Source organism: Antennarius striatus, chromosome 23 (assembly GCF_040054535.1).
Source record: "Antennarius striatus isolate MH-2024 chromosome 23, ASM4005453v1, whole genome shotgun sequence".
In the NCBI taxonomy this organism is placed as follows: Eukaryota; Metazoa; Chordata; class Actinopteri; order Lophiiformes; family Antennariidae; genus Antennarius; species Antennarius striatus.
Window position 1 is genome coordinate 10,922,464 of NC_090798.1, and position 25,294 is coordinate 10,947,757.

The 25,294-nt window shown below is 47.7% G+C and overlaps 1 protein-coding gene across 1 annotated transcript in view; it reads left to right on the forward strand.

Annotated features, from left to right (window-relative positions):
• The first annotated feature begins 4,238 nt into the window (after positions 1 to 4,238).
• The window catches only part of ppargc1a (peroxisome proliferator-activated receptor gamma, coactivator 1 alpha), a 202,271-nt gene continuing 181,215 nt past the window's right edge, over positions 4,239 to 25,294 (forward strand). Inside the window, exon 1 of the mRNA XM_068308686.1 lies at positions 4,239 to 4,449. Within this exon, the coding sequence (XP_068164787.1) occupies positions 4,369 to 4,449 (81 nt within the window). The 5' untranslated portion in view covers positions 4,239 to 4,368. The remainder of the gene's footprint in view (positions 4,450 to 25,294) is intronic.

Consider the following 25,294-nt stretch of genomic DNA (forward strand, 5'->3'; position numbering starts at 1 on the left):
CCGTTAGCTCAGACTAGTTAGCAACGGAAATTATTCGATTTGAAGTTCCAATGTCGCACTTTCGTTAACTTTATTAATTTATTCATTTCGTTTGTATTATGGGATGCCTGTGCATCCCTCACTTTGAGCAATCTGGTTTTCACTTGGCTAGCCACGCCTCTTTTTGTAAGGTGGGCGGGGCCTGGGTTGGCCAGTGCTATGATTCATTGCGAGAGTGGACTGAGCAAACTGATTACGTGTAGTGTCTCCGCCCACTAAGGCGGGGCAAAGCCTCCTGTGATGTCATATTTAGGCTTAATTCAAAACGATGCATCGCAGGAAATATTTAATGATCAGTACAGAGAGCGAACAAACAGTATTTTTGTTTACCGCGAAAAAAGTATATTTAAAATTGGATCGTCGCTGATTTCTTTTTTTGCACGGGCTGCTTTAACTTTGAATGCTAAAGATTTAGCCTATTCATCGCAGCTTCGTGACCCTAACTCGAGGCTACGTTAGCCTCCGCCTCGATCAAAACTAACCGCGAGTTAATTTCCCGTCGATCGTCTCGTCCGTTAACCGTCTCGCCTCTCCTGCAGTCGGATACGCCGTTCCGTTTGTAGGATTAAAAAAAAAAAAAGCAATATTCTTTTTTATCAATCCGGTGTGAGGTGCTCGTCATCCGGTCCCCGCAATGACAAATGCAAATCAAAGACCCCATTTTATTTCTTACCGCGTCCCCTTGCGTCACCTTTTTAAAAAGCAATTTTTAAAAAAGCTTCTAATCCAGATTTCCTTTCTGTTCCGGCACACGCTATCCTTTATTCCATTCTGACCTTGCTTTCCTCTGTTCTGAATCTCGACTCTACATCAATTGTAAGGAAATATACATAACACTGACCTGAGGATAGAGGCAGAAACCAAGCAGTAAGCATTTTTCACAATCTCTGTAGTGTCTGGAGGTAGGCAGGCGGAGATAGCAGACCTGCTAAGGGAGTTTTAAATTAAGCCTGCAGATTGTGTAATATGCTATGTCAGGAAATTAGCATGTGTGCTTTAATATTTTTTGGACTGTTGGGAGACGAGTTTTTAAGTGGACGGCCGTTTGCTCGGGATCGCACGCAGAACGGCGCCGGAGAGATTAGCCTCCCTCCGAAGTGAAGCCGATAGAAAACCCATTAGTTTGAGCTGATCTGGAAATTACATGGGATTGATTGTGAACTGAGGACAGTTTTTTTTTTTTTTTTTAATGCTCGATACTTCCCATCGATTCACGCCGCCATAATTACAAATGAAAATCATTACGTCTCCGACTCGTATTTTTGTTAGCGTCTCAAACGTAGCTACGCTACCGACGGCGTCCCGTTACTTGCTACGTCTTTGCGGGTTGGATTTTTTTCCCCGGTTTCTTTCTCAAACTTTAAAGTTAACTCCAGGTCAACGATATTCCGCGCAATTCCCTTCACGCGCGCCGACGTTAGCTGCCTGTTTCACGCCGCTCTTTGGCGGTAACTCACCAAAAGCAGCAAACACAAACAAATATCAGACAGCGTGAATCACCACCTCGCTACCGCTCCATCTCCCACCACCCACAGAGTCCTGGATGGCGCCTCATCATCATTTGAGACCGTGGGTAGGGGGAAGTTTATTGCAGAACACCTCAGCGTTTCAGGAAATCCAGTCCTCCTCCCATCCCACGCCGGTCCTTTTTCTCTCCCCCCCCACCCCATCCTCCAACCCCATCGCCAATCGGAGACGAGACAGGTGTCTTATCTCCATCACGCAGCACAAGCGCAGCCAATCTTCCAGGAAGATGGCGACTGCAATGTGACAAATCCATCTGTCCTGGTTTGAATTTGTATGCTAATTTGAAGTAATAGCCCCTCTGGTGACAGAGCAAGGGAACAATTCAATCACGCCATCTATGACAGTTGCTTTCCAGCCTTCCCTGTGATATGGGAATATATGCACGTACCGCCGGGTTAGGCTTGATAAATTGGTTATGTAGCTGGGATGTGGCATGTAGACCGCATGTTCAAAATGGGGCTGCCAGTTTGAAATGAATCCGCCGCCGATGTGCACATGTGCAGAAATATACCGCCGCTACCTGCAGGAGACAATATCTAATTTGACCTCATTTATTACCCAACGCCACCCTTTTCCCTCCCCAACGATCGCAATCCTGAACTTTCGCCCGATTCCGTCGCGCCAACGATAGAAATATCCCGACGCTAACGCGACATTGTCACGCTGAGTTATATAGAGTATGTTGACGCGATTCGAGTTTTCACGTGTCTCCCGGCAGAAGAGGAAGTGGAATCGGAGGTGGGGTATACAAGCGCCACGCGAAACGTGTGTTTCGGAGCAGCTGGATGTATGATTTGTCATTTCTCTTTCGACGCATGAACGCGTGGCGCCCCCTTAATCTTTAAATTAATCTACAACACAGGATAGATTATGGCGGATGGTGTCGGATAAGGCCAAACAACAAAGCGCTCTCCTTTTTTGCTGGCGCCGTTCTTTTTCTTGATGGAATGTTGCAGAAAGGCGGCGACGAGTTTTCGTTTAAAATATGCGGCACGAGATTCGTAAAGTTTAAAGTCACTCGGACCGGGGTGCGTTTTATGCATTTTTATTCTGCAATTTGCAGTATTGACACCGCTAACCAAGCTAACCAAGCTTTAGTTGCATGAAATACGTAAGGTACGTTACGACCGACCACCGCTGGGGACGTTCATTTTCCGTCTTTCTTAGCTCCCGTTGCCTCACCGGATCCCAGACGGGTTCTCCCAGGGAGGGCAAAGAAAGGAGGCACCTTGAGGGTGGACCTCACTTCTAAACTGCCCCGGATCACAGGTGGTAAACGTGTCAGAGGAAAAGCGAACAAAAGACCCGTCCGATTAGCGTCGTGCTAACAAATGACGCACCGAATGAGCTAGCCTTCTTTGAAAGACGATCTGTTGGTTGAACTTGTTTTTGTTTCACGAAGCGTGAGATTGGATTAACTCCCGACAGTCCATCACGACACGCCCCCACCTGGTTGGCCAATCAAACCGGTCCGAGGCTGCGTTCAAGGAGAAAACGAGCAAAAGCGCATTAATTAAGCGCAACATTTACCTTCTGATGCCGAGTTCATGCATTAATTGGAGCAAAGACTTCGTACCGTACCAATCAGGTCTTATGTCGCTTAGCAACAACACAAATACAGGCCTGGAAGCTGCATCCGCTAAATGGAATGAAGCCATTATCGCTATTTTAAAGCAAACCAGGGCCTTTCCCGTAATGCTAATTATATTTATCAAATAAAAAATAACCGGACGACTAAATCTTATTGAAACATGCACACAGTAAACTAGATACCCCTCCCATCAAGAGGCGTCAGCTGATTGGATGTTTGATTGGCAGAAGGTAAACCTGATTCAAAGAACCCACAGTGCCACCTGCAGGCGTGGAGGGGAATGACATTTATCAGATGTTCTGTATCTGTTTGACTCTTAATGTATGAGTGAAATGTTTTTATGAACTTCGTGCATAAAAAGTTCTCAATCCAGATTTAAATTCGTGACTTTCCCAGAGAATTCAGTTTCGATACATTTACACTCCGTTGACGCTCCAAAATCCACACCAGAGGGCAGCGAAGAGTCACATTATACCCAGTAAATAAAAAAAACAGGTGCACAGCTGTGGTGTGTGACGTCATGATATTATTTGTCGCGTCTGGATTGAAGTACTGCTACACTGCCCCCACTGGATTTCTGGTGGTACTGCTTCATTTGATTGTCTCATAAACTCTGAAAAAGAAGGCCGACCAGCTGAAACCAGGTGTGTGGATGAGGATGAGGATGATGAAGAAAAGTTAGCAATGTAAAAGCTACCCGGAACAAATGATAATTAACCACGTGACAAACTCCAGGAGTCTCATTTGGGCCAAACAACAACTTCCAGGTGTGATGACACCTGAAGCTCAGCTTCCTATTGGCTCCTGAATCTCATCGGAGTGACCACGAAGGCGGTCCGCAGACCCCACTTTGGGAACAGCAAAAGCGCCACTTTTATTTTTTTTTTTTGGGGGGGGAGAAGCTGCCCACGTGACGGGCGTGGGGGGGAGGGGGGGTGTAGTAGAGGCAAATGCAGCAGCAGCATCCAGCGCAGCAGCGCCGTTCGCTTGATAACCTCCACGGCGTCGGACGGAGACGGAGAAGCGAGCGGGGCGGAGAGAGAGAGGGGGGGGGGCGCGGAGAGCGGAGACGATCGTCGTGGGAAATTAAAAAAATAAATAAATAAAACACAGACTAAATCTTCCGTTTTCGAGACGAAAAGTCGGCAGACTGCTCCAAAAAAAAAAACCCCCCACACACAACCCACCCCCGATCCCGCTGGGGACGCACCATGGACGGCTGCGCCCGGACCGAAGACGAGCTGTTCTCCTCCTGCCTCCTCAACCTCACCTGGGAGAATTGCTACGAGCAGGTAGGGGAGCGAGTCACCGTCCACGCGTGTTTTCATCACGACTTTAAAAAAAAAAAGGGAAAAAAAAGATTATAAATAAGTTAAGAATAATCCACAGAGTCGGGTTTTAATGTCCTGAACGTGCGCTTCAAACTTTGTGGATGACGTGAAGGCGGTAATTAAATGGTAAGGTTGCCCCCCCACCCACCCTCCACGAGAGGCGTGAGCAGCCCCTTCACAATCAATAATGAATTAACCTGGTGGACATAAAAAAAAAAATCTTATGCCGGGAATTCTATTAATAAATAAAAGGCAAACACAAACTTAACATTCCTTTTGAAGCCGCTGACGCATCGTTATTGCGCGTTATTACGCGTGCCAAGATTGGAACTGACGCGCCGAGAGCCGCGGGTTGCCAGGTTTGGTGTGGAAAAAAATAAAAATAAAAAAATGAAACGAATCAGGTGTTTTCCAGCGAATGCCGCGCACTTTGAACCCGGATCACGTGGTCCTGTTCACACAGAAGCAGGAACAGGAGCGGCGGCGGCGGTTTGGAGATAATTACCTAATTCCTTCCTCTTCCCTAGAGCTTAATCAGTTCTGCCTTTTAAAATACAGTTATTGTGCTCGTATGAAAATCCCTCTTCATTCTCACATTCTAATTTGTGAGGGGAACGTGTGAGGATGGAGTCGTCTGCCGCGAGAATGCCAATGAAATCATTCTCTATGAATGCTAAGAGGGCTCCCGGCCGTTTAGCAATTTATGCTCAGTGATTGATGCCAAAGTGTTTGTGCATTTTTCCCAAAAAAAAATAAAAATGTTTGTTTGGGTTTTTTTTTTTCCGGATATTTTATCGCCCGGAGCAACAAGAGAGGTTGCAAACGATCGGAAGTTACGTTCACATGAAAGTCCTACGCCGCCGTTCAGCCGCATTTTCCCGATTTAATTATCTGAGTATTTGTGTTGCGTAACGTTTGGCGATGTTTGTCCGTCAAACGAGTCGTTTGCACCATGAAAACGTATTCGCGAAATAAGTCGGATTAAAAGGACATCTTTATTTCCGATGCTAACCCTAAAAAATACAACCGATTAACGCAAAAAAACAAAAAAACCAGCATGGTGACGTGAACCTAGTCAGTTCAAAAGGTCAGCGAGGCGACAGTTAGCATCATTAGCTTCTGCAACTGAATTTACAGACAGTACTTTTATTGACAATAAAAAATTAGCATAGCAGCTTAGCAGCATAGCAATTTAGCGAGCTAGCCTCAATTTGAGCACAGTTGACTTTTCGTATTTGCTCTAAAGTGGGTTAAACTTTGATTCAATCTAACATCCAAAGACATCCAAAAATGTTATGTTTGTTGTTATGTTTGTTGTTATGTTTGTTGTTATGTTTGTTGTTATGTTTGTTGTTTGTTGTCGACTGGACAGAATCGGGGGTTGGAATCGGATTTTTAACCAATGAATGTTTGTGTTTCTTCTGCGTCATCCTCCGGAAACGGTTAAAACCAAATACCAAAAAAAAAGCGGGTCATCCTCTTGACCAGCATGTCGTCGACCGTGCACATATCCTCTGTTGCCCCCCACCCCCCTGCCCACCCCCAAGTCCTACGGCGGGTGGGTAAATAAATAAATAAGGACGTAAAGGGAAATGTTGACACAGCCTGTCCTTGTGGCCAGATTATCCACTCATGCTTGAGCGCCGGGTAAAGGCCCTGCATTATTCAGCCTCAGACACAGAGATGGGGGGGTGGTGGTGTTATGGTGGTGGTGGTGGGGGCATCTTTCTTTTGGAGTGTGTGTCGGTGTGTGTTTGCTTGTTTTGGGGTGACCGCCTCCACTGATGATGCTGGGCGAAGATGATAGTGCCTGAGCTTCCTTATGAGATGCACTCCCCGCCCCCCACTTCGCTTCATCCATACTCCCCTCCCCCCCCCAGGCTTCTGGAAGGGCTGCTGTCCGCGGTGCTGAAACTTTCATCACACACTTTGCGCGTGTCTTTTTTTGGGCTCCTGGTTCCTCGCCGCTCTTCAAACGCGACGCATCGGGTTTGGTCCCGGCGCCGGCGCCCGGCAGCCGCCTCAGACGGGTGAAGCCCTCTCTTTGGAGGCGTTTGAAAAAGCAGCAGGTAGCGCTGTGAGGACTAATGCACTTTTTTATGTCTGCCTCTGCCTAAAGCGCGTTTCATCACGGCGAGGCTCCAGTTACCAATCACTCAGTGGCTCCGCTGAATGAAAGCTCTTTTGTGCGCGCTCTGATGTGCACTATTTGATGCGTGCATTCGCCTCTCCTCGGCGTAGCGAGTCGGTAACCTGAACGTTTTTTTTTTTTGTAGCGCACTTCACGGCTAGGAAGGGATCATTTCATGTGGAGGAGACTCCTCAGATCACAGGCGCCGAGTTTGGAGCTACGGGCGCCATGGTAACAGACAGGGGAGTTAGAGGAAGGTGAAGTTCTTGTGACGGTTCTGGAGTCTTGCGACTTCCGCTTCCGGGGTTCTCTTCTTTTTTGCCCCAATATTGTCACGCAAGATTGCGAAATAAGTGAACCCCGTCCTCCTGCCAGAATCAGCATGGATAGGCTCCACCCCCCGTGACCTGATGCTGACCCCTGCAGACTCTGGATCAGGTTTAAAGACTCTCTTCCCCAAAACGTGTTCGTCTTATCTCAACAAGCGCGTTTTATATTTTTGAATCAACAAGTTGGCGTCTGCTCAACAGTTTTGATAAGAACTTGAGGAGGGAGGGGGGAAGTGGGGCGCGTCGGTGGTTTAATGAGAAGGTTGTTGTTCCTTTGCAACATATTGCCTAGACATGGATGGGTAATTATCTAATCAAGACTTTGAGGAAGCGTCGTCGCTTTGCTCACCGCTGACCTGCTAACCATCTGCCATAGTTTCATTTGGCGAGACGTCTAAACGCTCCGTCGTCGGCGACGCTGTAGGATGTCGGTCGGTTGAACGTTCAAACCAACAAGTTATGACTGTAAGGATTATAAACGACGCAGCGATGCCTGAGCGCGACGCCGCCGTTGCGTCTGCGGGATCTTAAAAGGAGAGGAGTCTAGAAAAGCTCTCCTGACGGCTGAAATGTTCTCAAAGCACTTTTCAATTTTTAATTCCAAAGGGACGGCTGAGCCACCAGAGGGAGCAGCTTGCTTTGATTTCCCAGACCTGTCCCTTAAACCTAATGTAAAGACTGTCAAGCAGGGGAACAGGTCTCTGGGTTTACCCACCACAGGGTAGTCTCGCTGTCGGTTGCTTGGATTGGCATCAAGATCAGGGGAAAAACCGCTGCATGGATTTCCATGAAACTCTATGTTCAGGTGGGTGGTGGTCCAGAGTAGACCCCCCCCCCCGAAAGATGACGGTGATTCTGATCAAGAAATAGAGGGATGGCGCTCCTGAGTCCAGCCCAGAGAGAGATAGTCTTGATAGTCTGATAGTCTTGATGCCCTTTGTTGGGCGATCTCACCACATCCTGTCTTCCTCCAGTTCCTGTGAGGCGCGGATGAACTGATATCATCTCAAACCAGGTTGATCTGGATTCCCGATCGGCTCCACGTTTCCGTGTGAAGCGACGTCGCGTTCGAGTGAGCGGGAACCCGTCTTCCTGACCGTCGACAATCTGTTCGATACTTCGCCCAAAATCCCAGATGAAAGGAAACGCAGTTTACGCCGTGAAACAACCGTGGCTTCCCGCCGGCGCCGAGCTCCTTTGCGTTTGATGGCGCCAGCAGGGTCTCTAAACACGTATTTTCCCATCTTCCCCGTCTTCCTTCCTCTCTTTTCCTCCCCCCACCAAGGTGTCTAGGGGGGGCGGTTCCTTTGATTATCTGCGCCGTGGATTAATTGCTTTTCTTAACCTCTGCACAGGCGTGCTCCGGAATAGCCCCGGAGCCGCCGCCGCCGCACGTGCCCGGATGAACCCCCGCCGCCAGGAGGAAAAACAACCCCCCCCTCCATCACCACCACCTTCTCCAAATCTCTGACCTTCATCCGTCCATTTTGCCTGGGATGTTATCATCAGCATAATCAGCGCGCTGGCTTTGTTTGTTTGTTTGGTGACTTGGCACGGCGAGGCGTTCTTGGCTGTATTTTCAGGACACACGTGTGTGGAGACGAGGCGCGTTATTGTCATGGAAATGCGTGGTCACGATGTCACCCCGTCGTTTCTTAACAGTCCATTCCCTGATTGAGAACGTTTCGGCCTTGAGTTGTGCTGGCTAAGCGATTTTTTTTTTTTTTTAACCTTTTTACGACACGCATGCGCCTCACGTCCCCGAAAAAAAAGGTCCCGGCCTCTGCCTCCGACCCGTCGCAGAAGGACGGCCTCCTTTTCTTTTTTTTGTATTTATTTAAAAATCCTGAAAGCATCCTGATGATTTATGCGCCGCATCTCGCATGCAGATCATCCGCCGGACCTTCAGTTTGTGCCAAAACGAGTTTGATTGCGGCGCGGCGAAGGAAAAAAAGTCGTGATTTAATTTCCTACCGTTACAGGTGCGGACTAGCGAGTTCGACATTTATGTTTTATAAAGATGTTCCTCACAGCCCAGAGCTGCTTGGGAGGAAAGTGTTGGATTATAACCTTTCCGGTCTCTGCTGGAAATTCCATAATCCAGGACGTCGTGGTCTGGCTCTCGCGCCAGGAAGTAAATCCAAATTAACTTAAATCTTGCGGTAATTCTGTTTTTTTTTTTGCGAGTGTGTCCTAATTGGTTGAGGTGAGAGCGCCTTAGGAGATGAACCAACTCCCCCTTACACACACACACACACACACACACACACACATGCACGTGCACGCCCAAGTGCACGCTCACACTCATTCACTCCCTAACAGGCTGGACTCCCCGGACTGAACGGTGTTGCTGATTTTCCCCATCAGCAAAAAGCTGGGATGAGCGGAGCTAATTGAGCTGGGACGCCCCGGCAGGGGGGGGGGGGGGTATGGGGGAGGGGGTAACGGGGCCCCTTCACACACCGGCTCGTCACTTCCTCTTCTTTATTCATCCGCCGATATTTCCTCAGTCCCACATCTCCAAACAACAACTCGGCGCCGCACGAAAACAAAGTATTTCCAACGCGCGATTTCATATTGCGATGCATATTGATGCGTATCTAAAATAAGATTTAACTGCGTCACACATTCTCCGCCTGGTTGTTTTTGAAGCCCACGGAGTTATTCCCGGTATTAAATAACCCTCGACGCGGCGTAAATAAAACGTACCTGCCGGCGTTGACGGAACCGGCGGCGTTCCGACGGGCGACACCTGAACGGGACTTACGAAGCCTAAATGGACGAAGCATCGACTCGCTGACAACAAAAGCAGATTACGTGTTCTATTTGAGGGGTATTAAGATGTTATATGCTGTTTGGATGTGCCCTGGGAGGCCCGTCGTAAAAGCCCCAACAAGCTGTTGAGGCGGCGACTCAGACTTGTTTCCATCTTTTAGCTGCACTCGGGGACTGATTATGGTCAAGCAAACGGCCTTTACCTGGAAAGTCACTTTCAATTTTCTCGTCCACCATTTGTTAGCATGGCTAATGTCTCATTAAGTCCCTCATAGGGGAAATGATGTGCTCTTTGGGTGAAGGTTAGGCTCTCAGCTTATCATGAGACAAAAGAGAGACCGATTGTCGCAGCCGAGGTCCACGCCTCGGATCGCGTCGTTCGCAAAAAAAAAAAAAAACAAGTCCTATTTGTGTTCCTGCAGGAGCTGCTTCATTACCCGCAATCTATTAGCCCTCCCCCGGATAAAAGTTAAAACATTCGGACTAAATGATGAATTTTTTTCCCCCCGCGTGGCGTTCCGTGGGAAGGAGACAGGGGTGTTGTCGGCGGTGCGTCGGCGGAAGGGCGGATTTTACATTATCAAGGAGATAATTACAAAGCAATCATAAGCTCTTTCCGGTAAAGTGGTAAACAAGCTAAGGGCTTGTGATCTTTTCCCAAGAATAATTAAAAACCGTTTCTCATTCTATGCATCAGCGTCCTTTCCGCCACTCGACGGTCCACCTCTTGGCATAATAAAGCCGGCTTGGATATTACCTGAAGGAGAGGTCCTTGAGCGAGAAGAGCTTTGGCATTTCTTTGACCTTTTTTGTCCACGTATGTCGCTCGACGGAAAATCTTAATGAAAGAGTTCCAAATCCGTCTCGGTATTTTTTTTTTTTTGTCTCTGAGTAACAGATGGATTTAGTCGTCAGGAATATGAGATGAGACGTCTTTCCATTTCCATTTCCCATCCCATCAACAGACGTATAGTAGCTTCCAGGATCCATACGGCGCAAATGAGCTTTGGTAAACAGGGTAACTTGGCGATAGCGATGTTTTCCAACTTTACTTTGGCGTCTTCTAGCTTCAAGTGCTTTCAGGAAGGGCTCGTTTCGAATCAATCAAAGGTACTTGGCGGTTTATTCAGTCCAGTAAAATTAAATTGAAGTAAACTGGACGAGAGGAACCATTTGTTTTTATGGACTCCATTCCCCAGACGGTGTCTATAACCAACTTCCTGTTTCCCGGGGGTGGAGGTGGGGTATGCGTGGCGTCGCGGCTCCGACACGTCGTCGTCCCTCCACCTCTAACAACACCAGAATCAGTCAATTATCCATGGAATCGATCAACATAACCCCCGCCGCCACTCATTTAAAAAAGAACCGATCAATCTGCGTGGGCCTGTTTCGCCACCCCCCCCCCCCTTCCACCACCACCACCTCCTTCGGCGCGGTACAAGCGTCGGCGTGTGCGCGCACGTGTAAGGCGCCGCGGGTCGGCCCAGTGATGGATCTGTCCGAGCGACGGCCCCCGTCTTCTGATTTATGGTTGTTTATCACCGCGGTGAGACGGGGAGTTGACCCCTCAATCGAGGTCGACTTCCCACGACGCTCGCGTGGAGCCGCGCGATCGGCTTCGTCTGGAAAATGTATCTGCATTTAAATTTTTATTTTTATTTTTATCAGCGCCTGAATTTTTTTAAATGTTTGCACTCCAGAGCTCTTAACTTTGACCCCGCCCCGGCGCCGCCGCGCTCCTGCGTGCCAGCTGCACTTGCCAACTCCTTGGTGACTTCATTACTAAATGAAGCGGCCCATAATTCCACATCACCGCGGTGATAAATGCTGCTGCAGCAGTCTGCGAGGCGTACAGGGGGGGTTATGGGGGGGGGTAGAGGGACACCACGTCCTCCCTACCTGATGACATGCGAGGTTTATCACGTTGAGCAGAGGCATGGTCACCTTACCGCGGGCCTCATTGTGACAGCCAGCGACACTCCAGAGCGCCATCGGAAATCAATAAGCCTTTGCTCTTTAATTGTTAGAAAAAAAAAAGAGCCCCTCCCTGTTTACAGCGTCACATCATCAACCAGGACAACCTGACTTTCATTTATTTTTGCTTTTTTCACCTCGTCTAACCTTTTTTCTCCTCTGTCGGATGCGCTGGAATGAATGATTGGTGGATTATATAAGATATAAAGATTTTATGTTGCTCTGCCGTTGCAGAGCATTGTTAGCTAGCGCTAACCAAATGAAAAATGATCTACAGTGATCCGTCGTTACTCGCACTTAATGCGTTAAGGACCACCTGCAAAAAATGAAATTCCGCGATATAGCGACATCATATTTTATTATTTACGGTAATCTAAGCGTTTAAACGTTTATGAAAGTCAAAGTCAGCTATATACCATATATGCACGACATACACAGATGAAATGGCAGTCCTCTCTGACCCACATTAAACAGGCAGTACAACAGGCAGTACAACAGGCAGTACAACACAGACAGTACAACAGGCAGTACAACAGGCATACAACACAGGCAGAACAACAGGCAGTACAACAGGCAGTACAACAGATAGTATAACACAGGCAGTACAACACAGGCAGAACAACAGGAAGTACAACAGGCAATACAACAGGTAATATAACACAGGCAGTACAACAGGAAGTTCAACAGGCAGTACAACAGGCAGTGCAACACAGGCAGAACAACAGGAAATACAACAGGCAGTACAGCACAGGCAGAACAACAGGAAGTACAACAGGTAGTACAACACTGGCGGAACAACAGGAAGTACGACAGGCAGTACAACAAGTAGTACAACACAGGCAGTACAACAGGAAGTACGACACAGGCAGTACAACAGGAAGTACAACAGGCAGTACAACACAGGCAGAAAACAGGAAGTACAACAGGCAGTACAACAGGTAGTACAACACAGGCAGAACAACAGGAAGTACAACAGGCAGTACAGCACAGACAGTACAACACAAAGTATGAGACGAAACACAAGGGATGTTAAACGTCTCTATACACTCTCTAATCCCGTAGGTAATACTGATATTAATACTGATATTAATACTGATATTAATACTGATATGAATACTGATATTAATACTGATATTAATACTGATATTAAACCACCTTCTATCTGTATTACCTTTTCTCACACTTCTTATAGACTGTTTAAAGCGTTTTTTAAATGTTTCGTTAATACAAGAAAGTGCGCTGCGTTCCGTGAGTCTCGGAACGCATGCTGTCAGCCAATAGAATGCGAGTACGGTATCACATGACTACCTACTAAAAATCCGCAATGTAGCGAAGTCGTGCATCTTCAAGCGCGAATATGGGAGGGATTAATATAGTTCTGTTCTCTGAACGGCAGTTATTATGGGATGCTTTTGCCCAAAAGGCATGAGTCCAGGCTCTTCACTCAGTCTGCAACGGCTTCAGCTATGAGTGAGTCACATGGGGGGGGGGGGCGCCGCTCCAAATCTGGATCTTCTCTGGCTAATTAACCGCTCGGGCCACAGTTGGCCATTTGCGGCGTTTAATGGCGGGACGGTTGCCGCAGCTGTCCTCCGTCGATCACTCATCTGATTTGTGCCCTTTATGCCACAATTTGCGCCGTAAAATTTATAAATAGCCAAAGCTAGAATAGCATTTATCGCTCTCATTAAAGTGACAGAGGATATGGTGCATAATATGTCTTCATGTAGGCAGCTGCGAAAGGCTGTATTTTAATTACGAGGACTAGAGGTACGAGTGTAAAACGGTTTTCCGTCCCAGTCGGAGAGATTCCTGGTGATTCCTCGAGCGAGGGGTCTAATTATGACGACATTGTGGGACTTCAAAACGCTTCAAGCGACGGCTGATTGCGGTTAATTTTCCTCCCCCTTCTCTTTTTTTTTTTTGCCCCCCGGCTATTCAGGGCAACAGGCTGATTAATTATTTATACCTATCTGTTACAGTATGAAAATCGGGAGGACGCTAACACTCACGTGCAACAGAAGTAATCTAATATTCCCTCCTCGAGTGCTGAGTTCAGGCTCTCAGAGTTCTTCCGTTGAGGATCGGGAGCGTTTCGTGTTCTTCCTGGTTGCATTTTGGCGCCAGCGTGATCCTGCGATATGACTCCGCCCCCCCCCACCATAATATGAGAAGTTAGAGTAAAGGAAAAGGTTCCACTCCTTCTGAGATGCCTCTTGCATGAAATTCTGCTTCATGCACATTAAATTGGGGATGTGTAGGATGACTGTTTTGGCTAAATGTAGTTCCCAATCCTCCCACCAACCCGCTTTTTCTCTCCCCGGATGTTTATCCCGACTCCGTCCCGGGGGAGAGCGCTGACTACATGTGAACGCATCACTTCTGATTAGCGTGGGCGTTTTAAAAAGATGCCCAAAGTGTTGTTTTTTTTTAAACTCCAGAAACAAACAGTGGTGTGGCCTCCCAAAGGACGACTGCCATTTCCTCGCCGTGGTTTTTTTTTTTATTTTTATCTCCCAAATGCTGTTAACTTCGGGCTTTAAACTGTGGGCTTGCAGATGTCTTGTTTTTCATTGTTTTTCACATCACAAGGCGATGATATCGCTGCCGGATGGTGACAGGGCTGATTTAAAAAGAGAGGCAGAGAAATTCAGCTACCTCTATTCTACAGAGGATGGCCTCTTTTTTTTTTTTTTTTTAATTTTTGCAACAGCTTCACATCAACTCACTGTCATCCAATTCTCACCGTAAAAAATTTACATATAAAGTGTCTGATAAGAACATTTGTGTTGCGCAATTTGCGACGAGCACGAATGTTGGGGGGAACATTTTGACTTTGTTTTTGAAACGCATGGCATTTTGTGTGGAGGAAAAGAGCGAGGAAAGATAGGAGGTAAATAGCATGGCGGGGGTGGTGGGTGGTGGTGGTGGTGGTGGTGGGGTGGGGAGGGAGCGCCGACCGATTTGCCTCCGTTTTGTCAGAAGGATTTACGGCGCAAGTGTGTTCAGCCATCAATCAATGGTGGCGCACTCCAAGGACAACTTTGTCTCTTTATGCAATTTGTAAAGCTGTCCAGTTGAATTGATTCCTTAACCAGGAGCCGTCCGGCTCCCGGAGAAGAGTGAACCCCCCTCCGAAAGGAACGCCAACATCGGCGTTTGCTGAAAAACAGACAATAAATGACAGAACTGGCCAGTTTGGATGTAACGTAAAGAAGAAGTGATTTTACGTCAGCTTATATCAAGTCAAAAGGTATTAATGTATCAGTTTATCCTAACGTATAAAATCGTATCTTAATGTATATCTTTTTATTCTAACATGTATCCTTTTATGCTACCATGTATCGTTTTTTTCAATATTTGCTACTTTTTCATTTACAAGTCATCTTTTTAAGAACCCTAAACTAAGGAAGGACTATTATCGTGTTAGCATTAGCATTATAGTTGTGCTGCACAACCATCCAACAAACAGACGTTGGTAAAAATGTGACATTTTTGCTTAAAATGCAACTTTTTTGCCCTGTCCAGTTCCTCTGTCGTCCGTTGAGGACTTTACGTCGATCCTTGCTAACGGCGGGTGAACAAACCTCCTTGGTGGGGTTAAAAATTGCCCAAACATGGTGGCAAAGGAAACCCAATCCCGTATTTCCTGCTGAGCTGGCACTCGCCCTCCATTTAGTGGACAATGGGAGAGCGATTCCAGAAACAGACTGCACGCTTTAATAATTGATGCTGGACACCATGCTCAGATTTTCAGATTCATAATAATATCCTCCTTAGCCTTTAACCCCAACACACACACACACACACACACACACACACACGCACAATTTGTGTACAAACACCGACGATCAACGTCTCGCTCACTCGCCCGGGCGCAGCGATCGCATTAATGTGGAAATGATAAAAATTCAACATTAATGGCGTGTGATGTATTACGCTGCGGAGTAAATGTCTAAACGCTGCTTTTTAATACGCTCTTTAAGATTTGAGATTAGCATCCCCTCATTTTTCGGCTGTGAAAATCAAATTCAAATGAACATTTTCTTTCCGTGCCGCCGACTGAAATGACAAGAACCATAAATATAGAAACCAACTGAGTCAAAGATTATCTAATGGAGCGTGCGTCAGCGCGGTTTGTCACCAGCTTGATACCGCCGCAGTTCTTTTAACTATAGAAACCATTTTATTTACCAAATAGTGCACGTTTTTGTATTTTTTTTTTGTTGCGGTGTACTTTATCATTCATTTAAGATGTGAAAACATTCCGTTGACAGCTGACACGAGGCGCCTTCGCCGGCCCTGTGAAGAACGACTGAATTTGTGACAACAAATAGCCTCAAAATATAGTTCATTTCGGTTTGATCCGGGGGAGAAAAGCATTCCGTCTGAGTGCTTGTCTCGCAAACAGAACCATTACATGTCAGCCTCGCTGCACATTTTGTGCTTTATAAGACAGATCTGCAGGGAGGGAGATCTAATATTAACAACGGCGCTTTCTTTCACCAAACTTCTCTTTGGATACGTCATCTGTCAGTCATTGCCTAAACCCCCAAAACCCTTCGGCCTTAAACCGAGGTTGCTCTTGCGAAGATCTCAAATTCTCTTCTGACAAGTGAATTTCTACCACACAACTCCTCCGTTTTTATATATCTTCATCTTTAATGTTTACACATTTTATGAGATCCTGCACCTGAACTGGGTCGGCTCCTACTTCTGCATCTGCATCCGTCCCATTCGCACTTATCCTTTCTTGAATGCCGCTACGAGGCTATAGAAGAACAATGGCGTCGTTGTTCCTTATCCCTCAACTGGCTGAACAGCTCCTCCTAGTGGAGAACAGTGGACTACTGTGTGTGGATATGGGAGTTGGTGACATCATATCCACAGGAAGTCTTGGGTCAAACTGGGATGCAATGGTCACATTTGATTATTGACTACCCGTCCAACCTATAACCTTTATTATAACACTATTTCTAAACTCTGTTCAGAGTCAGGGGGGGGGGGGTCAAGTGAACAAAAGGCCAATTCATTGATCCAGCTGTGCTCAGATTGCAGGCAGCAGCTCCCTGCTCTGTCCCCCCAATGAGACATAAAAAAAAACAAAACAAGAAATATAAAGAAACTTCACCAGGACAGTTTGGAGCAGAGGTGCCGCTCCAGCTCATTTCAGAGCCATGTGACCCAACGGCTCAAAATAGCCTCTCGCGGTTCCTATCTAAAGCACCGGACCAGCGCCACCTCTTCTGGGTGTATTAGAAGTCGGTCCAAGACTGTCTCTTGTCGCTTATTTGACATTCTGCACACCTGTCTGTTTGCCAAGCAAGACATGGCGCCGCCATTGATCGAGCGAGACCCGGTCAGTCAAGAGGAGTGTTTGCCCCGTTGGGTTATCAGTGACATCACTCCCCGGAAAAAGCTGCATCCGCCTCTACCCTTTCCTCGTCAATAGTTTGGGGAGTGCATTAAGAGTGGCCGTACAGATTTATTGAGATGCGCCGGCACCTCCCCGTGCACCCAAAGGGCACGGGGCAACAATCCAGTCTTACTGCCTTCCCCTGCAAACAGTGTTTATTTACTCGCTCTCAGGGCGGCGATGAAGGCAGCTCTGACAGACAAACAATCTTATGATGCAGCCTTCATGTCAGGGCTGGATTTTTTTTCTCCCCTCTTCCTCTCTTCTCTCAATCCTTCCTTCCTCCAGAACGTCTCAGTCAGTTGTCAGTCCTTCTCCCCTCGCCATGGGCCCTGTTGACACAGGAATCTGTCACTCCTCGCACGGGGGAGAGTGGGACATGTTGGCGGCCATTACTATTCATGAGGCAGTGTGATCCACTCTGTCACCCGTTGTCAGCCAGAGGTGTCTGCACTGCAGCCCCCCCACCCCTTTTTGCTCTCTTTATCAGCCAGGGGTGGCTAATGAGAAGCACCAAGTTAATACCACCACTAGAACCGCAATGGCTTTAAACCTCTTAATTCATTTAGACACCGCTAATTGAAACCCATGTGAACCACACTCTGGACACCATCCATTTTTTCCCCGCAAGCTTCCGCCGAAAGGGAAAGCGCACGATCGCGACTTCATCCAAGTTTTGAACCTCGTGCCGTGGGATTAACTCACCTTGAATTTGTCTCTTTTCTTTCTGAAGCAGTCGGCCGCCCCGCCTCGGGAATGTCAGAAAGTCAGAATTAAGTCTTCGTGGGAAATGTCAGGAGACAGCCACAACCGAAAGGAATTAACGCCGGCGTTGACGTGCCTCACCGAGAATAACCAGTTCGGATAGTCACAAACATCTTAGTCCAATTACAGCCGGCAAATACAGCAGCCGTGACTAATACTAGACGACCTCCTGCATGTGGGGAAGCGGAAATGAAATGTTCACCCTGTAGTTGTTAGACATGACTTAGACGTCCTGGACTTGAGTGTTTAATCAGCATTCAGGTGAAGGTATCTCTATCCCAGCACACCTCTGACTTCCTTCATATGGCAAACCCTTTCCTTTCCTTTCCTTTCCTGTCCTTTCCTTTCCTTTCCTTTCCTTTCCTGTCATTTCCTTTCCTTTCCTTTCCTTTCCTTTCCTTTCCTTTCCTGTCCTTTCCTTTCCTGTACTACCCTCGATGCATCTTTATGCGACACTGAAGGGCTGTGCCCTAATGATAGGAGATCATTCTATCTACGTTAGATTCAGCTGTAAATATTTAAATGAGCCATCAGTCGATGGTGTAAGCGATAACGGGTCCATCTTTTACCTGCCCCTTCTTGTGTGCGACAGCGGGATGTATTTAGTTGACTGCATCATGTCCCCAAAAGCGCTTGATTTGCCGGCATAAATTTTAGGAGACACATATCCTTCCCCGCGCCTGCAGAGCCAAATGCTTATTCATTTACCCATTTGTCATTTCAATAGTTATTTTATGGGGGTGCTGTATTAATTGAACTGCTTCTACTGCACAACAATTCAAGGCCCAGTGAATCTATTACAAAGGGAGTGTGCCGGAAACATCGCTGAACGGGCTCACAAATCAGCCTAAGCTGAGAGGGGAACCTCACAATAATGCAACACAATCGCACTAATCTTTCATTTACAATGTGCTCCTTACTCAGCCAGGCAAGGAAAATGCCTTAAAAGCCCGAAGTGCCTGCTATGGAAAAAAACAGATTGATTTCGGTGGGACTTCCACGAGATAACTATGCTTGGAGGAGTTGTTGGCCTTCGTCGGAAGAGTTACCCTATATGTTAAATTTACAAAAGACGTAGTTTTTTGCTGCTTTTCACTTCAGTGGTTTTTGCTGTAACCACCTGGAAAACAAAGTTCTTCTTTGTAACAACCAATGGGACAGTCGGTACCGCCAGGTTCACTTTACAGGCACTGCTTCGGTCCTTCAAACAAACCATGGAGGAAGAAATTTAGGTTATCTCATAGATTATCCAGGCATTGTAAGTCTAAAATATTTTAACCTCTTAGCCTAACATTAGCAGGCATGCTAATGTTGACAGACACCTCGGGGTCTTGATAGATGGACGACTTGCGTTGGCACACGTTGGCTTGTCATTTTCATCTCCCACGGAGGCGGGAGAGGCGTTGCTACCTCGCCCATGAGAATCTTAATGAAGTGCTATAGTGTGTGATATCCCATTATTATTATTATTATTTTTTAATCTTGTAGAGTCTGCATGTTTGAGATTCGAGAGAAGATCATCTGCGGAGATTCTCATTATGCGAGTGCTGAAGCCCTATTTCAGAACGGGATTGGACTTTAAAGCTTTAAACTCCTGTAGTGTAAGCCCATCTTAAGACGCTCCTTTGCCCAGACACGAGTTTAAAAGGCATCGGTGTGTATGATTCCACTGATTCCTTGATTTCCACTTTGAAAAGCCGGTGTTCTGAGATCAGACGTTAGAGGTTTTAGTCGAGGAAGTTTTTTGTGAAATATCCACTTATCGATTGTCGAGCCCCCCCCCCCCCCCCCCGGCTGCTTCGCCGTTCTTCATATGCTGCATATTGTGCCTCCTAATGCGCCGACATCTGAAGCTGATCTAATCGGCAAGGGCGGTGTGGCGTCACTCGCCATGTTGCGTGGGCACGGCAATCAACACAATGTGTTATCAGAGCTGATGTAATTGACCCTTAAATCATGGTGGCAGCAATCAAGATTTGTCCGGGAGGTAATTGGCCAACAAACTGGCTCTAGCCTCCGTCCGCTAGAAGCAGGAAGTGTTAACTCATTGGCTGCCAGCGTTTTGTCGCATCTCCTTCGGCGGACTTTCTCCAACGGTCCGGACATTTATCGTTGTTTTCGTTCTGTTCTTGACCGATCCCAAGATGCTGACATACGTAAAGTTTGTCGCATCATAAGCTGCCGCAACTTCTCCGTCCTTCCTCTGATTCTCCATCCCCTTTTTTCCGTCACTGGATCAGTTGTCATGATGATAAACTCCATGATTAGAGGCTTGTTTTCCACTGACGAGCTCTACCAGACCGTCCCCCAGGCCTACCCGTTGAAAAACCTGATTGACGTCTGGAGACGTCTTTGGCAGTGTGAGTCTGAGGGTCTGCATCCAGCTGATGGAGGCGTTCAGGAAACCAGACCAGCTGTTTGTCTGTTTTAATCCCAGCGTGCGGGGTCAGCCGGTGTGGAAATCTATCCACCAGGTGTACAAACATGCCGTCGCTCTGCCACCGCTGCCGGTGAGGGGACACTCCATGTGGGCAACCTCCTGGACCTTGTGGAGCGGTGCCAGATTCGTGGTCGGATTTTGCTTTAGAACTGAATCAGTGGCACCGGTAGAGTTTTGGGTGCCGCTACGCATCAGGTAGAGCGTTCTCCACTGCTGCCAAGGGAACATCCTGTATTTCATTGGCTCGGCAGGGAGCAGGCCTTCCGACACACAACCATTTCACCTCACGGCGACGTCTGGCACCTAAGAATTGGGTATGCAGCGTCCCGCGGCGTCACCGGGCATCAACTGTGGAAGGATTATATATGTACAGAGTGTCTCCCAAGGGGTTCTGTTTTGACATGCACTCTTCAGGGCGGTGGGGACGTCTCATTTGAATCCCAGGATCTCAAATCCAAAATCGCTCAAACGCTGTCCGTCTCCTTCCTGACATTCTGTCACCTATTAAAGTAACCGACGTATCGGGATTTGAGACATGAAAAGTTATTTGAATGCGGCTAATTTATCTTAAATATGGATTGAAGCTGAACACTGTTTTGATTTCTCATTTCCTTAATAAAGCTAGTGGGAGGAAGACGGCGCCCCCCCCCCCCATTTGCTCGCTTTGTCACTTTAATTCATCTATTATCTTGAAAGACTTAATAATACTTCTGTGACTCAGCACTCCGTTCTCTAAAACAAACAACATGCTCCAGAGCTGATGGGGACATCCAATTTAACTGCCATCTTAATGGAATCTATAATAAGCGCAGGGGCACAATAATGGCAAACGCGCGGCATCTTGTGATAACGCGGCGAGCATCAAAACCCCTGTGATCACCAAACAAGTGCAGTTTTCTTCCCCTCAGAGGAGCAGAAAAAACAAAATGTCCAGATGTCATTGTCGAGTTCCCGGTAACGTATTCCCAATGGGCTCCTTCCAGGAGGCTGTGTTCGCGCTCCAGCAGCCCTCGCGCCGTATAGACGTAATCCGCAGTCTGCGGCAAAGGGACTTCCAAAATTCCCAAAATGTCCCCACGACTTTCATTTCACGAGCCGCCTCCCCGAATCTGGCGATCCAAGAAGGGAAGGAAGGCCCCCATCGCGGAGATAAATTTGTGGGGGCGTTTGATCTACGGCCATCAAACGAAGAACAATAAAGCAAACGAGAGTGTCAAGCCGGGGTCTCCCCTTGGGAACTACAGGGGACCACGGCAGGATTGATGAGATGGAACCCAGCTGGAGAACAAAAAGTGTGCGCACATCCTTCTTGGATCTCCTGCAGGTCAACGGTGGCACGTTGTTGATTGTATGGAGCTCAAGAAGTTGAAAGTTCCTCCAGGAAAGAGATTCCGCGGCATCCTGGAAGGCCGGGCCGACGCCGATCCCAACTCCAGGAGCGACGAACCCAACGTCTCCTCGGCAAATATTCAAACGAGATTACATGAAAGCCAGAGGAATGACAGACACGTGTTCGGAAATTGGGTTTCATTTGTTTACTCCGCTGTGATTGTGCCCCCCCCCCCCCCCAACCATCCCCTCCTGGCTCCAAAGGTAATGATTGTGGTGGGACCAGATTAAAGGCTGTAGTCAGCTGTTTAGCGGCGCTCTGCTTGCGGAGATTAGCGGCAGCTGCTTGGCGACAGACTTGGTGGGAGGAAAAAAACCAAACCATCACGGCGCTCCATTGTCTCCGACCACAACCACCTTGATGAGTCAGAGTCCCAACAACAGGAGGCAGTATGAGCACGGAGGATTCCTGGGCTTTGTTCGCTCCGACTCGCAGAAACCCCCCCCCAAAAAAAAAAACCCAACAGCTTGTCGTCTTTTTTCGGTTCTCCTCTCCCCGCCTTCTCGGCGGCGAACGCATGGCGAGTCATTGCAGATGTTGCCCGTAATGATGCAGACGGCGCACACACAGTCGTACGGAATGGGAGCGGAGCTAGCCGAAATTAGTAAAAATTACTTTCTCATTACCCCCCTCATTGCTCCTGTAAGTAGTCTGAGTTTCCGCACGATTAGAAGAACGAGCTGTGGAGCGCCAGGCCTTACCACACTCTGACACATACTCTGACACACACACACACAAACACACTGACACACACACACACACACACACACACACACACACACACACACACACACACACACACACAGAATGTCAGTAAGTAAGCCCGGTTAGCCTTACTTACGTTTTCTACCACCCTCTCAAACACCGATCACCCCGCGTCACCTTTCCGCTAATCGTCGAACAAGCGGCGTCACGCTTCACCCTGCTCCTTCCTCCTGACTTCAACACGTCGGCTACTCAGCCATCAACGCCTCTCGGTGCTGATGGGAGCCCATTAACGGCACGAGCTTTAATGAACGGAGCGTGCCCATTTATCTTTGTCTGAGTACAATCGGAATCTCCTTAGTCGTGGGTCTACAAAGCCCGGGGCCAAATAAATCTGAATAAATTCACACGGTGAAATTACCTGTTTTGCTCACAGCTTTTTTTACGCACTAGGTCGCCGTGGTAGCCTTGAACGCTACCGCGAAAGGCTTTAGCTCTGAGACAGAGACTTATGAGTGGTATTATTTTCTTCTGGGGGGGTTTATGTGTTCTCTCCCAGAGAAGAAAATGACTGATTTGCAATAGAAACATGTAGCACCTGGGATGGCTGGAGCCACACAGGAAATTGGAGTCCAGAAGTGCGACTCAAGAAGCGCCGAACTTGACTTCAAAATATCGGGTATTTACTTTGACGAAAAGAGTTTTGGTACGTGGGTCAGCAAAAGCGGGTAAACAACTCAGAGCAGACACACGACAGGGAATGCTGGGGGTGGGGGTGTGTGTGAGTGGAAGACCTAATCCCAGTTCTTCCTTTGGCCCCACCCAATTTTTGCATGTTTAATGTCGATAAAATGACCCAAAAACGTACTTTTTCCATAGTGTTTGTGTTTTTTCTTTTCTTTTTTCGGTCCATCCTGTAAATTAGGTCACTGGTTTTATAATAACTAGTCATAACTAATGAATAACTAGTTGACTGCAGCAGCAGCAGGCTCATATAGAACTACAATACTTTCCTGTTTTCGTGATACGACCTGAGATACCGATGGCGTTACGAATGACGCCCCAACGGAGGAAAGTTTCAGCCCTTGTTGCTCTAAATTGGGGGTTGGGAACGGATTGGGTCGAAGCCCGGCACAGGCGACGCCAATCAGGGCGGGTCCGTACATAGGCGTACAAAAGTGGAAACACGAACCGGGATGCTTGACGAGGTGTATCGGATTGTTCGACAAGCTGCCGAGGATGGAAGACAAAAAAAAAAAGAAAAAAAAAGGAAAAGGGTACAGTAGGCACGGCTGGGTAATGGATCACTGAAGACGGTCCGGAACGGCCGTGTGCCCGGATCGCTTTACATGAAACCCAGGAAGGGAGAAAATGCCACGTCTGCACAAACCTCTGCAACGGGAAACCCGGAAACCGGTACCTGATGAACCGCAAGTTTGCTCCCTTTCTCGTCGAAGCGATCACCTTTTTTCTATTTTTTTTCCCCCTCCCTCTTTGTTCCGAGGACAGAAGCGGAGGTGCAAGGTGTGCTGTGTAAATCTAGGACATGGCAACGCGCCCAGGAAGGCGTTGATAATGTAATGAGGCTCTCTGTGCAGGAGATGATGAATTAGAGAGTGAAGAAGGTGTCCATCTATATTTGAAATGTGCTGCATGTTCCTCCGCCGGAATCTGCTTTTAGTTCAGTTCACATTGATTCTTTCACCCCGTTTCTCCCGACTGCAGGCAGGGGATGCAAAAACATGACGGTGATCCAGTTCCTCGCTTTAACTTTTAAGATGCGCCGTTTTCCCCGATTTCAGATTTTTGTGATGTAATCAGGTACTCAGGTGAAATCTGGATGAGTTTGACATGACTGAAGCTGCGAATCTGATGGTTTTTAAAAGCAGGGGACATTATTACACCCCTGAATTGGACTTGGGATGATGCACTGTTTTAGCACCTTTCCCTGGCGATGTTGGATGTGTCGATTTGTCCAACCGTGAGGCGTTTTCTTTCCACCGTTCCTGCCGCTTCGTGAAGCATCGCCCCCAAAAATGGCTTCTCCGCTGGAATCCTAGAATAGGTTGGAATGGTATTCTTCCAGCTAATATTAACTCCAGTCACTCTCTGGCAACCCTCTGGCTTCCTCCCGAAATACTCCGGCCTCGCGTCACGGCTGGGCCTGTTTTACGTCGCCCTCTCCGATGCCAGCTCCGGCGGCCCGTGCCAGGTTTCTCGCTGAGCGGAAGCGCTCGCCAGCTGACTCCCCGCCACGTAAATGAAAAGCGGCGGGTTTCTCGAGGTCACAAGGTCGAGTCGAGCGAGTGTTGATCCACGCAGCGGTTTTTCCCGAGCATCTACACGACTACGGAAACCTCTTGTCCACGCCGAGCGTCGACACACGGACGGTTCGGGAACGGATCAGAGCGGTTTGACTCCCTCCAAAGGGTCGGTCGCCCTAATGAATCCTTAAATGGGCCTTTAAGCGATTGATATTCAAATAATCTTAACCTGCAGGATTAGTCCATTCTGTCTAAATGGCAAGTTATGTCAGAATTAATTTGCATTTTGAGGTCACTCAAACAAGGCTGACATTTCTCCAGCCTGGATCGTCTTCGTGTCGCTTTGTGTTTGCGATAGCGGCCTATGTAAATAAGGGAGCTCTGCTCTTCTGTTCCGACTTGCATCAGAATTTGTTTAGGATTAGAAAATCTCATTTTGCCCCAAGCCCTGCTTGCTTTAGATCCGTCAGCTCATCTGCAGATCTTGGAAGCAGATAAACAGCGCCGTTCTCCGGGCCTCAGCGCTTTTTGCTTCTTTTTCTTGCAATTTTCAGAGAACCGGGGCGCAGCACGGGCCCGGGTCGGGAGGGGGTTAAAAAAAAAAGGCGTGTGTGCAC